The sequence below is a fragment of the Vigna angularis genome, chromosome 9 (assembly GCF_016808095.1).
Source record: "Vigna angularis cultivar LongXiaoDou No.4 chromosome 9, ASM1680809v1, whole genome shotgun sequence".
Lineage (NCBI taxonomy): Eukaryota > Viridiplantae > Streptophyta > Magnoliopsida > Fabales > Fabaceae > Vigna > Vigna angularis.
The window spans coordinates 9,394,299-9,411,708 of NC_068978.1; the positions used below are offsets into that span (position 1 = coordinate 9,394,299).

At 24.8% G+C, this 17,410-nt stretch overlaps 2 protein-coding genes across 2 annotated transcripts; both read right to left on the minus strand.

Moving 5' to 3' along the window:
- Positions 1–5,535: 5,535 nt before the first annotated feature.
- On the minus strand, positions 5,536–6,471 carry LOC108347310 (uncharacterized). Its single transcript, XM_017586476.2, has one exon. The coding sequence runs from the start codon at positions 6,364–6,366 to the stop codon at positions 5,794–5,796; it is 573 nt and encodes a 190-aa protein (XP_017441965.1). The 5' UTR covers positions 6,367–6,471; the 3' UTR covers positions 5,536–5,793.
- A 7,823-nt stretch (positions 6,472–14,294) lies between these two features.
- Positions 14,295–15,045, minus strand: LOC108346464 (uncharacterized). Its single transcript, XM_017585542.2, has one exon. The coding sequence runs from the start codon at positions 14,943–14,945 to the stop codon at positions 14,406–14,408; it is 540 nt and encodes a 179-aa protein (XP_017441031.1). The 5' UTR covers positions 14,946–15,045; the 3' UTR covers positions 14,295–14,405.
- Positions 15,046–17,410: the final 2,365 nt, after the last annotated feature.

The following is a 17,410-nucleotide window of genomic DNA, read 5'->3' on the forward strand; positions in this document are numbered from 1 at the left end:
TAATTTTGAACTGAAAGGGCGATCGTCCAAGTTGTTTCAGATTTTGACCAAGTCATATCAAATATCGACTAAACTATATTAGACATTGACCAAATTGTACTACAGCCGACTCCACGGTTAGATACCAATTTTTTTAATAAAGTTGAATTGAAAGGTTGATTCAACTAATCTGCGAAGTTGGCTTACCAAGCTGTCACATTTAGCAAGCCGAGTTAATTTGGATCATCAAGTTCAAATTTTATGATCCACCTTTTTTTTCTTAGAATTGATGGACTAATCATCAAATTTGACCATTTTTATCATCTCTATCTAGAATGAAGAAAGAAAAAAACTCAAAAACAGAGTTGAATTGAAAATGATACATATGAATATAAAAATAACCTATAATTTTTGGTATTGAATCTCTTCAATTTTTTAATTAAAAAAAAAACTCATTAAAAAAAGAAGGCAAGCAACATGCATATTCAAGTGGTATAGTTGGAAAGAAAACCATGCATGTGGATTAACAACTGGAAAGAAAATGATAGTTTCACACAACTGTGAATGATTCATCTTTGTGTCGCATTACCCCTTTGGTGGAACAACTTGACAACTAGCAATTGCTATGTTTGATTTTTTTCCTTTTTTTATTCGGTGGAAATCAATTTGATGTGTCCACATGCTGTCAGATTGATGTTTACAATTTCTTTATGTATAAATGTGACTTTAATTTCTTTTCGTAATATATTTAAATTTTTTATGATGAGTACATGATAAAGTACTATATTAAAAAGATAAACTTTGAAAACCATTTTTTTGACATTATAATTTTGATATTTTTATCTTAATTTTACGTAACTTATGTTGATTAATTATTGAAACTTTCATTTGTGTTTTCATTTTTATAAAATGTTATTTATTAAATTTAGATTTTAATAATTTAGTTAAAAATATTATTTTTAGTTTTTTTAATTTTAATTTATTTATATCATGAAAGACAATCTTATTTATTTAATTAAGATTGTATATTATGCGACTTATTTGTTTTGAATTGGAGTAAGATGTTCAAAGAAAAAAATTATTTTTTAAATACGATAAATAAATGATATTATCAAATTTATGATTAGTATAAAAGTTTTTTAGATTTTAGTTATATTTAAGTTTAGAGGAAACATAAAAATATTAATATATTATACTAATCATGAATTTATTATATCATATGAATAATATGTATATGTATATTTTTGTCGGTGACATTATTTTTAGTGTCTATATATGAGGAGGTATTTAATTTTGGTGAATCTGGATGAATTTTACAATTGGTTTAAAGATTAATTTCCAAAATAAAAAATATAAATTTTTGTAGTTAAAAAGGACTCTTTCATACGAAGATTGATGTCTCTGAACATTCTTATTCAGAATTGATTATAGAAAACTTTGACTGATACAGTTATGAACACAATTTTGAACAATGTGAGAAGATTCAATGCTACCTAACAAAGTAGAATAAGTGAAGTTTTTAAATATGGCAAATCATCATTCCTTTACAAACCTAGTTGCGATTTTCATATCTTTGACCACTTTGAAGTTCACATTTGAAGAATCAAAATCACATTTTAATTCTGATAAACTCAATCAGTCATGCTCAACTCAAAAGCTAAAACAAAATGCACCTTTTACTTATATTATCCAACATATATATTAATGTACATAATTGTTTCTCATAAATTTTGGCACTTTTAAGTTTAGTTTAGTTTTATAAAACCTACTTATTGACAGGTATTTCAAAGAAGAATTATTGAGAAGACACAATATTAATCAAATATGAATTTAACTCATATATAAGAGATTGATATCATTTCTAACTTCAAATTTTAAGATCATAAATTTATGAATTTTTATCTTTATATGATATTTAACTTTATTATTTTCACTTAATATAAAACTTAGATTTATATTTAAATTTTTAATATTTATATATTATAAATGTGTCTTATTTTTAATTGATATGATGTATTAATAAATAATTCAATAATAATAACATAATATGTCTAACAAATAACAACTTTTATTAGAATAAGTTTTATATAATTTTAATATTATTTAAAAAATAATTTTAAATCTAATTTAATTATATAAAATCAACTTGTTATCCAAGATTTTCATGTATAGTAAATATGTCTTATTTTTAGTTGAAAGGAGATTTGCAACATAAATAATTGTATTTTTGGATTTGAAAAAATTTAACCATAATATCATATAACACATGAATATTAATCAGTGCTGAAAACTATAAAGTTTTAATAAGTGATGTAATGACATTTCATGAAAAAGTAGTCTTGTAAATTATATTTTTCTAGAAAATGATATTTTGACAATATTTTAACATCATCTATGTGTCATTTTGTTATTGGTCCAAAATTACTCCAGAATCAATAATAATAATCATAAACACCAATATGGACCAATCACAGAATGACACGTGTTAAAATGTTATCAAAATATTATTATCTTATTTCTCATACCTATGCGACAGAGTAAGTACTCGAATTGATTTTGTCTTTTGCATAATAGGCAGCCATTATCTAACTGTCTATTGTTATTTGACCTTTGAATATTCTAGAAATTTTAATAGTCTAAAAGAAAATAAATAAACGAAGGTAATTGTTATACATAGAGTTTGAACGATGCACTTCAAAGGAAATTGCAGAAAAATGTATCAGAAATTTAGGATATAGAAAGGTTGACAGTGCATGCATGCACGTCACGAAACCATACCACTTCGCCCTATATGTACAAATTAAAAAGCTAAGTAATTACGTGAGAATTTGGTAGAGATTAGATAAACTTTGATTATGATAAATAAAGTCTTAACTTTTAATCAAAGATCCTTTAAAATAGGACGTCCTTTATTATATGTTAATTACATATATGAATACAAAAATTAGTTTACTGATATTAGTTACATACGTAACTAACACTTTTCATATTTAATCAAGAATAAAATGACGGGTCAACAACTTAATCTCATTAGAAATTATCCATATGAAATAGAGAATTTATTTTAAGATACTAAAAGCACTTTTACACGTGAAAGACTTTTGAAATTTTTTTGAACAGTGCATGTGACTATTTTATTTATTTTTTGTTTAAACTGGGAGGAAAATAGTTATATTCAGAGTGAACTAAAATGAAAAATCATAGGATAATTACTCATAATTTGAAAAACAAAAATTAGACGAAAACGGTAGAACATATGAACTACTCATTTATTAATCACACGACATGTTTATCTTGCTTTACATAGAATATTGGTTCTTGAGTGAATATATATATATATATATATATATATTATTGTCAACACTAATTTTGAATTGGACTATACTATTTTTCAATCGTACTATGTTAATTTTAAACCGAACTGCAATATCTTTTAATTAAAAAATTAAAAAATAATATTTACCTTCATTATTCATAATATAGATTCTCATAAAAAAACATAAAACTAAATAAAGAGAAAATGTTTGTCTCTACTAAAAACATAGGTTCATAACAATCTATCTTCTTGCAAGAAGCTTTTTTAATAAAAATTAAGAAAATAATTTTTTTTTATTTTCTTTTACATTTAAAACTGTTATTTAGGACTACTTGTTCTAAATATAGGAATAATATTAGAAAAAACATTGATTAAAAAATGTATTAGGTTGAGTTCACTCTCATTGAATTTTTATCCTAATCAAGTTATATAATTTGAAATTTAGTTATTTTAAATGTTTTTATAATTGCTTCATTCACTAAATGTAATTAAGTTCTTAATAAAAAAATTAAGAAACAATTATAAATAATTAAACACATATATAAGGTGGACAAAATTAATTGAATTATATTGAACCTTTAAAATTTATACTGAACCAAAAATAGTTCGTTTAAACTAAACTAAATTACCTTTTGTTCTAACAAATTAAATTGAACTAAATTATTATTTAAAAAGCCTTGAAACGAATAAGAAAAATTAAAAAGTAGACAAGAAATATTTGTTTGCACTCATGAATATAAGTTCTCTTACAAAAAAAATTAAAAAGATGGAAAATATGGGAGAGGAGGTATTGTTGCTTACAATTTGAGATTTGAAAAGGGAAAGAAGGAAGAAGAGACAGGTCAATTTATATATACAATAGATTTTCATTAATATTAGGTATATTTATATATACAATAGATTTTATTTTATAATCTAAATTAATGCTGGCTTATTTAATTGTAATAATTAGTAAATAATTAACCTTCAAATTTTTATAATTGTTATGAGATAAAATAGTTAACTTTGAAATTAAAAAACTATAAACAAAAAATTTATTGATTTTTTTTAATTTCTTAAATTTATACAAATCGGCCAACAAATTTATAATTACATTGGATGAATGAAACTTATTAACTCATAAATGGGAATCAGTTGACCCTAACTTGTTTGTTTAATAAACAAATATACAGGATCAACCAATCCATATCTTCAAGTAAACAAAATGGTGACATGATTTACTACTTTCTGTTCATTTTCCAAACACTACTATGCATATTTGGAACTTAGACTTTGTAACCCCACTCATTCAATTCGATCTAACACAACCACTACCAACTTCTATATTAATGTAGAAACATATTTATTCAAGCTTACTTTTTGTGTAGATTACAAAGTATTTTCGTAATTACAGTCATCAAATTTAGTATTATTTAAACTATAGAATTTTTCATGAGATGGGATTTACATAACTTATGGAGCAGTAAAATTATATAATTCCTTCGGCTATAATATAATTATGAACAAATGAATAATTAAACCAGCATCTTACAATTCATTCAGAAACTTTTTTCTAACAAACTAAGAAATTTTATTAAAAATAATAATGAAAAAACTTGTATTTATTTTTATAATTCTAATAAACATGTTTTTAATTAAATATAATTTATTTTCAAAATAACCCAGGCTATTGAATATCTTATTTATTAAAGTTACATGACTCTTCAAACTTCGCAAATATTTTACCTTTCAGTTTTAGTTTCGTTAATGAATTTTGTAGAGTTTAATCCTTTTCCTTTGTTCAAGGGCTGAAAAACAAAAAAAAAGTTTTTAGATCTTGTTCATGACAAATATCTAAACATCAAATTAGAAACATGACTAATTTTCATTAAATGTTTATAGCAACTCCATTTATATCACTCGAGCTTCCTAAGAACTTTAGGACAAGCCCTCAGAATTTATTTAACATATTTAGGAGTGTAAATGGTGTTTGGTAAGAGAAAATATATAATAACAAAATATTTAATCATAAAATCACTTTTTCCAACATATACTATTGTATGAACCAACCAGTTTCTTTTAGATGGAAACCAAGATAAAAAAATTAAACATAAACTTATTGGAGATTACACATTTGTATCATTTGCTTACTGGATCATTTTAAATCTAACAAAATAATAATAATAATAATAATTTCCAACATTTTCATCTTATACAAATAAATGAAAAGCAAAATAAAGTATGGAAAGGAGTTTGGGAAATTTAGAAACATAAAAATTAGCATGGTTTGTGGCAGCTTTAGTATCAACTCAGATAACCTCATGCACACCAAGCAACCAAGGACGTAGCTCTCACTTACTTTAAACAAACTATGTACTATCTTAACAAAATCTCGATGAGATCTTCACAAAATCCAGTAATAACAAGATGAATTTATAATATATAAATGAAAGTAAATTTCGTTTTATAAACTAAGTAAACTTAAAATCCATGTTTCAAGATAATCTATTTAAAGAAAATCAACCCTCAACCTTCAAAAGTTTAGCAAACCAATTAACTGGAATGCCAACGACAACACGATTTGATTTGTTAGGGTTCATACGAAACCCTATAACTTCCCTGTCAATTCCTGTACAATTCACCATCTTTACGTCTTTCTCTTGCTCCGTTTCTAAACACAAATTATCCACCATCTTCACTGAGAAATGAATAACTCCGTTCCGTCGACCATCCCAGCCCCTCAAACCATAGCAAAAACTTTGAGGAACATTTTCAGACAAAACACTCTGATTTTTTACAGTAACTAAATCCGAAAGAGCAATCCTTGCTACTCCGACAGGACGAACTTCTTTGTATTTCTTGCATTGCACTTCAAACGTAACAGACCTTGCATATGAAGGAACCTCCAACAGCAATTTCTCATTCCATGCATGCACTCCATCATTTCCATTCACCATTTTGGTCGTGCAACAGTTCAAAGACTCAGCACGAACAACAACACAGACCTCGGAAACTGAATTTCGATCCAGTCTTATGTTTTCTCCGGACACAAGGGTGATCTCCAAGGTGCGTTTTTTCTGGTTTGCCTCCATATCTAGGAGAAATTTAGACTACGTAAGTACGTATGTGTTTGTATGTTAAGGAAAGATTGTTTGAGATGAAAGAGTAGGAAAACCGTGAGGACCTTAAATAGAAGAGTTTTATAGGAAAAGATGTGGAAAGAAAGAATGAAAGAACACAGTTTTTCCTATATAACAATGGGTGAAAACTTAACTATTTGAAATCGTGTACAATTTAATAAAGAAGAGATGTTGACCTTGACTTAGACCTTGAATTTTGTTGTGGTAATTTACGTGAAAACGTGCTTTGCCCAGTCATTAATTTCCACGAAGAGTTTTGTACTATAGAAGACCTTTTCCACACGTAAATTTCAATGTTTATAAATGTCCTTGTGGAATATCTGCTTGTTATATAAGTTTTCTCAAGTTAAAATAAGTTAATTTCAATAATTTGTGTAAGTAATGTAGTGGAATATATGCAATTGAAACTTTGAGTTTATATTATAAAGTAAAATAACTCTTTTGTTAGTTTTTTCTTTTCACCTATATTTGGTTTCCAATGTGAAATGGATTAAGAAAATAAAATTTGTCCAGAGAGATAACTTCAACGACTAAGTTATATAATATGTAAAAGAAGTTAAACAATTTGAAGATTGTACAATAAAGAAATTTAGAGACCATGCCTTCACCTGAAATTATGTGTGTATATTTGATTTACATTTAAAAAAATGGTAACTTTAAGCGTAAAATTAGTAAAATAATTATTTTAATTTAAACAAATATTTAAAAGGTAAAATTGAAAATAAAATATATACATCAAAAGAAAATCCCCTTCATATAATAGTATAGATAAAATATATGAAGCAATTTTTTTTTTTTTGGAATTCAATACGGATAAAAAAAATTAATATTAATGAAACTATATTACAAGTTTTATTCCAATTTCTGACTCCGTATATAATCATGATGATGGTGATTTTAGCATTATATATGTTTGTCCTTTTCTTCAGCAATAAATAATAATAATAATTTAGTGGAGTTGTTATACTTATCAATTTGTCTATTTACTATTATTTTAATCATACGAACATACTTTAAAGCTTCCTTACTAAGAAATTATGGAAGAACTTGTATAACAATTTGTTGTGACAAATTAATAGAAGGAAAAAAAACCTTAAATATCTATTCAGTCTAGTCAATAAAAAAAATACAGTTTGCATAACTTTTAAGATAAAGGTTAATATTATTTTTTAAGATAATTATTTTATACTGCTATTCAATCACAAATTATTATTATTACTATATAATAATTTTTTTAAACTAAATACCTTGAAAATCGGTAATGAAAATTGATAGGATAATACTGGAACCACTAGGTCTAATTGAAAAAGTTAACATACAAGTAATCCATGATTATTTGGAATTTAATAATAGTGTAAAATTTATACTATCCCGTGTATAATCTATTTCTTTAATAAAAGACTATCATATGATAATCCAAAGCTTTCAACACCAATCTATTAACACAATTTTTCAATTTAAGTCTCAATTTAATAATTAAAAATGGTATAGAAATTGGTAAACAGTGGACATTGTCTTTGTCTTTGTAAATTTTATAAATTATAAACATCAAAGAAATGCATATATTTTAAATTTATTTAATTATTTTAAAAAATAAGTATTGAATATTTTTTTCATAACTATTTTTTTCTTAACTAGTGCTTCTTCAAGCTATACAAACTTAATAAAAAAAAAACTAATTTAGTTTTAGTTAACGAGAAGCTTTGACCTCATCAACTTTTAAATATGATTATATTTCAAATAGAGAAAACATAGGAAATGATCTTGTACTTTTACGTAATCGATGAATTTAACCTTACAAACTCTAAAGTTGTAGGCTATTTATAGAAGAAAATAAATTTGTTCAAAAGCGAGTAAAAGAAATACATAAAAGTAATACGAGAACATGTGGTTACAAAATAAAACAAATTTTTAAAAATAAAACTAGTGCATTTTTTTAATGAAATTGATAAAAAAAAACGATTTAGAAATAAAGACATTATGTTTTAAAATTATAATTTTTTATCTTAATATTTAAAAAGAATTATGTTTATTTAGTATACTGTTTTAATTTGTTTTAAACTCTTTGCTTTTTTTTTAATTTTTTTTTGTAAATACTGTTTTTTATTAAATTTTACATGTAATTATATATATATATATATATATATATATATATATATATATATATATCAATATTTTGAAGCAAAATGTTAATATTTTCATATTCAAATTTTAATTTATTAATCAAATAATTGAAAAAAATTAAAATAAATTTTTTTATCCTGAAATAAAATAAATATAAAGTTTTAAGGTAAAAAAAGTGAAGAAACTGAAATTTATACAACTTAATTAAAAAAGGAAAATAAAAAGTAAAAATAGTGTATCTGATTTCTTTTTGAACATAGAACTCATATATTAAAAATAAGTCATGTTTTCAAATCATCCATTTGTATAATATTCTAAAAGTTTATATATTTGTACAAATTTTTAAAAATTTATTACTTTCATTTAATAGAAAAACCAATATTAAAGTATTCAAACACATTGTTATACATTTCCTACTGAGCTAAGTCAAAATCATGTTATTTGAAGTTCATAAAATCATGTCTGTGTTTATATTGGAGGATCACTTTAAAGGTGTGAAGATGAATGAATTTGGAGAAGAAAAGAAGTTATTATATGAGATTGTTTGAATTAAGAGGAAGAGAATAAAAAATGAAGAGAAATAAAAATAAAGTTTATAACATTATTATTTATATTATTAATATTATTAAAATATAAATTTAATTATATTAATATTAATTGTAATATTTAATATTATTATTATATTATATATATCAAATTATGTAAAACTAATATTTTCATGTGACAGGTTTCGCTGCTTTTCTTTGTACAAGAAAGGAAAGTATAAAGAAAAGATGAATCCATTTCCACCTGTTTTCCTCAGTTTAATCTCAAATCCGTGGACCCTTAGATGGATTTTATTAAGAAAAATATATTTTAACAAAAACATTTTAAAATATTTGAGACAACACAATTATTTTTTTTATTAGTTTATTATTTATTTATTATTTTGTTGATATTTTTTAATCTCAATAAAAATAACAGATACATTATATTAAAATATTATAAAAAAATCTCTATTAAGATATCATTATCCATTCTATTTACGTGGTTATAAAGAAAAAGGACTACCATATTCAGCCGATAGAGCTTTATGAGTTTAGCTGTATGCATGTAATATGTAGACCTTAATCTTTGTAAGAGTTCATCATTCAATTCTTGATAAACACCAACAACAACTTCATCAGAATGTTCAATTTCCACGAACTCATCGCCGGAATTCTTACTCACCACCATCCCTTCAGCGGTTCCGGAACCGCCACTCTAACCGCGAAATAGATCACCCCGTTTCTCTTCCCTTCCCAGTCCCTCAACCGGTAACTAAAGACGTGCACAGAATTTTCCGGCGTAAGAAAATCGGAAAGTGCGATTCTGGCCACCCCAACAGGTCGAAGAGCCTTGAATCTGTTGCTTTCGAACGTGATGGAGCGTGCATGCAGAGGCATGTCCACCATTAATTTCTAGTTCCACGAAAACAGACTCCTTTCGATGCCGCCACTGTCTTTGGCCATATTGGTAGTGAAACACTTTAACAGTGATAAGTGGATTTTAAGTATAACTCAATCCCACGAAATCAACAACTTGTAAGGTGAAATTTGTATGATAAATTTTAAACATGACTCTAATAACATGTTAGAAGTGGACTTTAAGTCTAACTCAACCACACAAAACTGACTTATAGAATAAAGTTTACACCCATTATAAACTATGAGTTAATCTTATTTTTAATCGATGTGAGACTTTCCATACAAAATACTATGTAGGGTCTTCTGTAACACGAAGTTTTTCGTAACATATAACTGTAATCGCTAACATGTATCCGAGCTTAACCCTTAGTAGGAAAATAGTGAGTTAATACAAGTGTTATATAACTAATAATTATGATTATGTTATGATTTGTTGTCGGGGTGAAGTTTGTTGTATAGCAATGGAACTTGTTACATCTGATAGTATGAGGAAGCCATAGGAAAAATTATTAAGTTCTTTAGGTGTTTTTTCTTTTTTTTTTTAAACGTGTGTTGACTTTTTGACTACGGACTTTGACTTTCCGCCACCGCAAAATTTTACTGCGATGATGACGCCACATAATACGCTGTTACGATGCGGAATTATGGTTTTTGAAATTGAACGGTGATTTGCGCGGACAATGCACGAAGCTGCGGGAACACGTTTCCTCGTTTTCACTCTAACTCATAACTTAAAACAATAATGAATCTGTTTTTTCTATCACAAATATATAAACTTATAATTATATAATTTACTAAATCCCATTTTGATCAATTAAATCTAATAATCATATCAATATAAGGTCAAATATATTTATCATAAGTAAATTCATGAATTCTTATGTGTATTAATACAAATAAATAATATCTCAAGATATAGATGTGTGATATGAATTTTTTATGGAATATAATGTTAAGGTACTTAATTCTTTTAGATGCTGCTTAAATCATAAAAAAATTAAAGTTTAAATAAATTAAAATTGGATAAAAGATCTGAACATTGTAAAAATTCTTGTGGAAGTATTAAAATAGTACTCTTTAAATATAAATTCATTAACTACACTTCCTTTTACAAATCAACAAACTATACGTTTTTCTTACAAAAATTGACTTATAAGATCATAAAAATTGAACCCTCTAGATCTTTTTTGAATACCATCACATTAAATGTTTTTGTTATGAGCATACTTCTATTCCCGTCTCTACCACTCTTTTAATATACCAAATATTAGTTAAATATTCTTTTAAAAAATAAAAATCACAAATGAAATATAATATTATTATATATTTATAGTCAAAATGATAAATATCTTTTTTCCTTCGATATCAAATATAATATAAAGTAAAAATTATAATTCTATAAATATTGAATAAAATTATCAAATAATCCATTGGTAAAAATATTATCGATAAATTTTATCGATATATTTTTGATTTGTTAAAAAAATCTGTTAATAAATCTATCAGTAATATACGATAGAAAAATTTTTTAATAATAAATTTATCAACAAAATTCGTCGATAATACAAATTTACTGACAAATATATTTTTGTAGTAAAAAATAAATAATTAGAGACTAATTCATTTATCATCTACTTGTATATTCTAATTAGAATTATATGTAAATCCACTTTTATAACAATACGACAAAACAAATAGTTATTTCAAAGCAATTAAACTATATCTTCTTCACACTAAAATCGATTCTAAGTGGTTTTAAAATATGTTTCGAAATTTTTTTACTAAATTGTTGTCTATAATAAATTTGGACATGCTCAGTTGAGTTTCTAATAAAATTTTCAAATACTAAACAAAATATACACTTTTTAACTAAGTTATTGTCTGTTTGATTTTTTTCTTGTCAACTAGTCAATGTGAGTGCTGTTATATTTGTCACTTTGCCTAATTGTTACTACTTAGAATTATTTTTAAATTTTAAATTTTATATTTTATAATTTTTTAACCATTATTTATTTTACAATTTTTTATCAAAAATTTGAATTATCACAATTTCTCTCTTTCTTCCGGTTCATCATTAACAAAAATTTTAACCTCGTCCACTTCATCCGAAAAATCTGAACCACCTCTCTACTATCCCACATGGTTTTTTTAGATCAGTGTTAATATCGTTTAAAAGATAATAAGTGGATATTTATTAATACAATCACCCATTCTTTTTAGACATTAATAAACAAAATGAAAAAAATGATATTAACACTGATTTAATGAAAACCATAACATTAAGTCATATTAAAAAATTTACAGATCATATTGAGTTAAAAAAAATATTAAATCGATGCTACGAATACATGCAAGAATAAAAATACTATTAAACCATAAAAAAATATATATTGCAAAACAAACGTTAGTTCAAATGTATAGTAAACCATGAAGTTAATTGATGAAGGAACGTACATGAAATTACTCATATTTTAAAACTAGGTTAAAAGAAAGTAGGTTAAGTGATGCAAATTGAAATTTACAATTTTCTATATTTCAAAAGTACAAAGGTGAGAACTCATCTTAACAAATTAGATTGAACTATTAATGCTATATATTATGATGTTAGAAAATCCAACGAGCTTCAACTTGCTCAACACGTACTTAAAAGTCATTATGAAAGAACGAAGATTAAACAAAACAAATTTATTAAGATATTTCCATTACCTGCCACATTCAATTCCTTGCAAGTAACGTTTTGACAGATTTATACAGAAATTGAAGAGCTCAGCAACAACGACAAAACATTAAGGTGACAAGATCGAGGACCCTAATTAATAAAACATTAACTTAAATGAACATAATAAAGGTGACAGTTTATTTTGTTCTGTCGTGTACGAGACTCCTTAACTTAAGTTTTTGGAGAGAAAAAAATTATGTTCATAAGTAGTCAACTATGTAGTTGGTGCTATATATATATCAAACTGAAATTAATTATTATAGGACAATTACTCATAATTTTCCCAGAAACTATTAGGTTGAAATAATTTGATTACCTACAAATCACGACAGCTGAGTTATTAAAAATCTGAAGTTTAACTCTCACGCTTACCCATTTTGGATTAGCACACAGAAAAGAAAGAAGAAGATGATTCTTTTTTTAAATAAATTCTCACACAGGAAGTTTTCATGAGATTGTTTGTCTCATCAATTTTCTCTGCCCAAAAATTTATTTGGAGTTCGAGTTTGAGAAAATTACAATTATAGGATGTATTTTTACAAGGAATCTGAGTTATATATATATATATATATATATATATATTAACATGTTGATAATTCTAAGTTTTACATGTAATAAAAATAGAAAAATTAAACACTTTATAAAAAATATTATTAAATTATTATTGTCGAAAACCCTTTTTGTTAAAAATAATGTCATTTTTTTTATATAAAATGGACTCAAATTTTATTCGTGTTATCTCTTCTATAAACTCATTTCTAAAAGTTCCTCTCAACAATAACGTAATATTGTTTTTGTATATTATGAGAGTGGAGATGAAGCATTGATTTTTGCAACCTGTTTTTCAAAATTACAACTAAATATTATTATTTTTTTACATTCTAATTTTACATTTTAATTCTAGCCAAATGAATTTATATTAAAATATACAGACTCGGATATTATGAAATATTTAATGTTTTAAAATAAGTTATTCTTAGTGGTTAATAATTTTAATCCACAACTGCATTATAATGTTATAATTTCTTCAACATGACTTCATTTAATCTAGTGAGACTATTAAAAGAACTAAACTTATTATATTAATATTGCTCTTTTATATTATCTAACATAAGCATTATAAATTTATACTTACTTATCTACTCTTTAACTATAATATTAGGAATAGTTTTCATTTATCGAAAACCGGAGTTATTTAATCTTGCCTTACATATTTTGAAATGTTTACTAGGTCAAATTCAGCGTAATCCTATGAAGACTTCACCCTGGAAAAGTATAAGAAAAGTTATGACCATCATCTTATAAAACCTTTCTACATTTGATAATAGCTCGTGGAGAAGGAAAGAAATTGAGAAACGAAAATTAGTCTCGTGTTTAAATGTCTTCGTTTTAGATAGTATATAAGGTTGGAGAAAATTAATCTTATAAAGTAAAAGAATGAGATTATTTTTATTTTTATATATTTTTATTGAAGAATTATGTTGAAAGAAACTATACATTTGAAAATAAGAAATGAGATTTCACTATCAAAGTAAAAATTCATTTTATTCTCAAGTATGATATTTTTGTCTCATCTCTACTCAATCAATGAATAAACATAAAATATTAATTATTTATTATTTTATAAGAATAAAGATAATATCATTTTTTGAGTATTAAATGTTAAAATGGTACACATTTTTCTTCACATAAGAAAACAACATTCAAAGAACAATTTGGTTAGTGCACCAATTAACTGGAATGGCAGCATCACTTGATTTCTTAACGTCATTCTCAATTCCTCTGCAATTCACCATCTTTACGTCTTTCTCTGCCTTTGTTTCTGCAGATAAATTATCAACTACCTTTACTGAGAAATGAAGAACCCCGTTACGTCCACCGTCCCAGCTTCTCAAACCATAACAAAACATCTGAGACACACTTTCGGATAAAACATTGTCATTTTTTGCAACAACTAAACCCGAAAGAGCAATCCTTGCTACCCCAACAGGACGAAATCCTTTGTATTTCTTGCATTGGACCTCAAACGTCACAGACCTTGCATACGAAGGAACCTCCAACAACAATTTCTCATTCCATGCATGCACTCCATCATCTCCATTCTTCATTTTGGTCGTGCAACATTTCAATGACTCTGCACGAACAACAACATACATCTCCGCAGCTGAATTTCGATCCACACTTATGTTTTCTCCCGACATAACTGTTATCTCCAAGGTCAGTTTTTGCTGTCTAGCTTCCATATCTATGACACTTTTACAGTACCTAACAAGGTTTGCACACAACTAAGCAATTTATTTAGTGTTAGAAAACTAGTAAGAAAGTTTTGAGTAGGTAGTGTTTGGGATGAAAGGATTGGAAGAGTGGAAGGGGCTATAAGTAAGAGGTTTTGCATATGAACAAGTGAAGAAACAACTTACGAAATGCAACTATGTTTGTTACCGCGTATTTGCACACAGAGAACGAGAGGTTGACGTTGACCATGAACTTTCTAATGTTCAAACTCATATAAGACTATTTTTTTACGTTAAAGCCTACGAAATTTCATGATGTGTGTACAAATTTTGCATAAATCTGTATAATTGTATGGGAAATATAATGAAGTTACTTTTTTTTAGTTGAATAAAATTAAACCATTTATAAGTTATTTTTTATTTATACACTTCTTTTCTTTATAATATTAATAAAATATTATTTAAATGTATTTTAACGTATTCAAAAAGGAAAAGAGAATCATATATTTACGTGTCACCACTTCTCTCACGCAAAAAAAAAATGGATAATACAAAACAAAATTATACACAATTTGAAGAAGTGCAGTCACACCTTAATTTAATGGAAAAAATATTTTGATATAATTTTTTTGACAATATTTTAAAACAGAACACCTATCCATTCTTCACTGATTTTGTTATTTATTTATTGTTATATTCACTTACTCTAAATTTAATAAAAAATAATATATATATACTATATTAAAATATTATAAAAAATTTATGTTAAGATGTAATTGAATCTATTTAATATCTAAATGAAAAGTGACATGTGCCTGCGATGTCATATTGTGTTAGGTTGAAGTAACTATAAAATTATATATATTTTTTGTAGGATAAAAATAAGGCAAAACTACGTTTACTTCCATTGATCTTATAAAAACTGGATTCAAACTTTTAATAAAATAATAATTATATTTCCTTTAGTTTTTAATTTACATTCATACTTTTCCATGTTTTAATAAACGGTGCACTTTTTTTATATTTTAATAGAACCTACCATCACTTCCCTGGTTTTACTTCAAACTATTATATCAACTAAAAATTACGAAATTATAAAAGTTAAAAATAAAGATTACTTTAAAAAAAGTGAACTTTCTAATTATTACGTATTAAAAATATCGTAAAATCTAATGGTGATTAAATTATAAATTTCCTTATTAATATATAATCATATAGTTTAATATATAAATAAACAAATAACTACCAGATATGTTATTAAACTTATTTATTATTATATTTATATATACCAATATAAATATATATAAGATAAACAAAATATGATTATTATTTTTTATTAAATTAATAATATAAGATTATAAATATTTTTTTATCAATAAATGTTAGTTTTAGTATTTTGTTATTAGGAGAGTTAAATCCACAATTTCATTAAATTAAAATTAATAATATAAGGTTGTGACTATTTACTTTAAAGATAAAATGTTCTGTTAGATATTATTCTAAAATTAGAATGTGAGGTCAACATTAACTATTTGACAAAATTTTCAAACACATGATGATAGAAGAAGTCCTACATTACAAGAACCGTTTTCACAATATGTGCACGGGTTTTTTAGAATATATTAAAAGATAAAAAAATAATTTTTCCAAAGTTGAATCATTCAATTTCTTTATCTACCAATTCATTAATCTTTTATTTTTAATTTATACTACTATTTATTTAACTTTCAATTAATACATATATTTATAATATATATATATATATATATATATATATATATATATATATATAATCTAACTTTTGCCACATGTTATAATTAGAAAATTTTGAAGAAAAAATTAAAAAAATGAAAAGGAAAGAAACTTTGCTAAAAAAAACCTAACACTTCTCAAACACACTTCATTTTTCCTTCTCTCTTAGTCTTCACAGTTTAGTCTTCTCACTCTTTAAACTTTCTAAACACACTTCTCAAAATTTTCAATTAAAATTTTAATATAATTTTATATTTTTTATCATTTTACTTTCTTTTATTAATATTTATTTTTATAAGGAAATAAAATGTAAATCATGAATATAATTAAAATATAATAGTTAAGTAGAAAATTTGTAACAACATAGAAAATAGAGTATTATAGCTTATAGTTATTTTAAAATAATGAGGCTAAGTGTTTTAAAATTAAAATAATTCAATGATATAAATATGATTTCTTAAATTCGTTTCATTATTCAAAACATAAATCTTCTCTTTAGAATTTTTCCTTAAGTTCTCTCTATCTTCTCTCTAAGATATCTTACTCATCGATCATCTATTTGACACTAGGAGATCACGATTGAGTAATCTCTAACATCTACCTATCATTTCTGCAATAGGGTAAATAAGTTTAGACTTATTTTTGCTTTTCACTCTTTAGTTGAGATCAAGCATAGAAATTTCTGTTGCATGCAAGTGTTAATTACATCTCTTGATTTCTTG

Excerpts from the sequence above, each read along its gene's own strand:
- LOC108347310 (XM_017586476.2), bottom strand. The coding sequence starts at position 6,366 with ATGGAGGCAAACCAGAAAAAACGCACCTTGGAGATCACCCTTGTGTCC.
- LOC108346464 (XM_017585542.2), bottom strand. The coding sequence starts at position 14,945 with ATGGAAGCTAGACAGCAAAAACTGACCTTGGAGATAACAGTTATGTCG.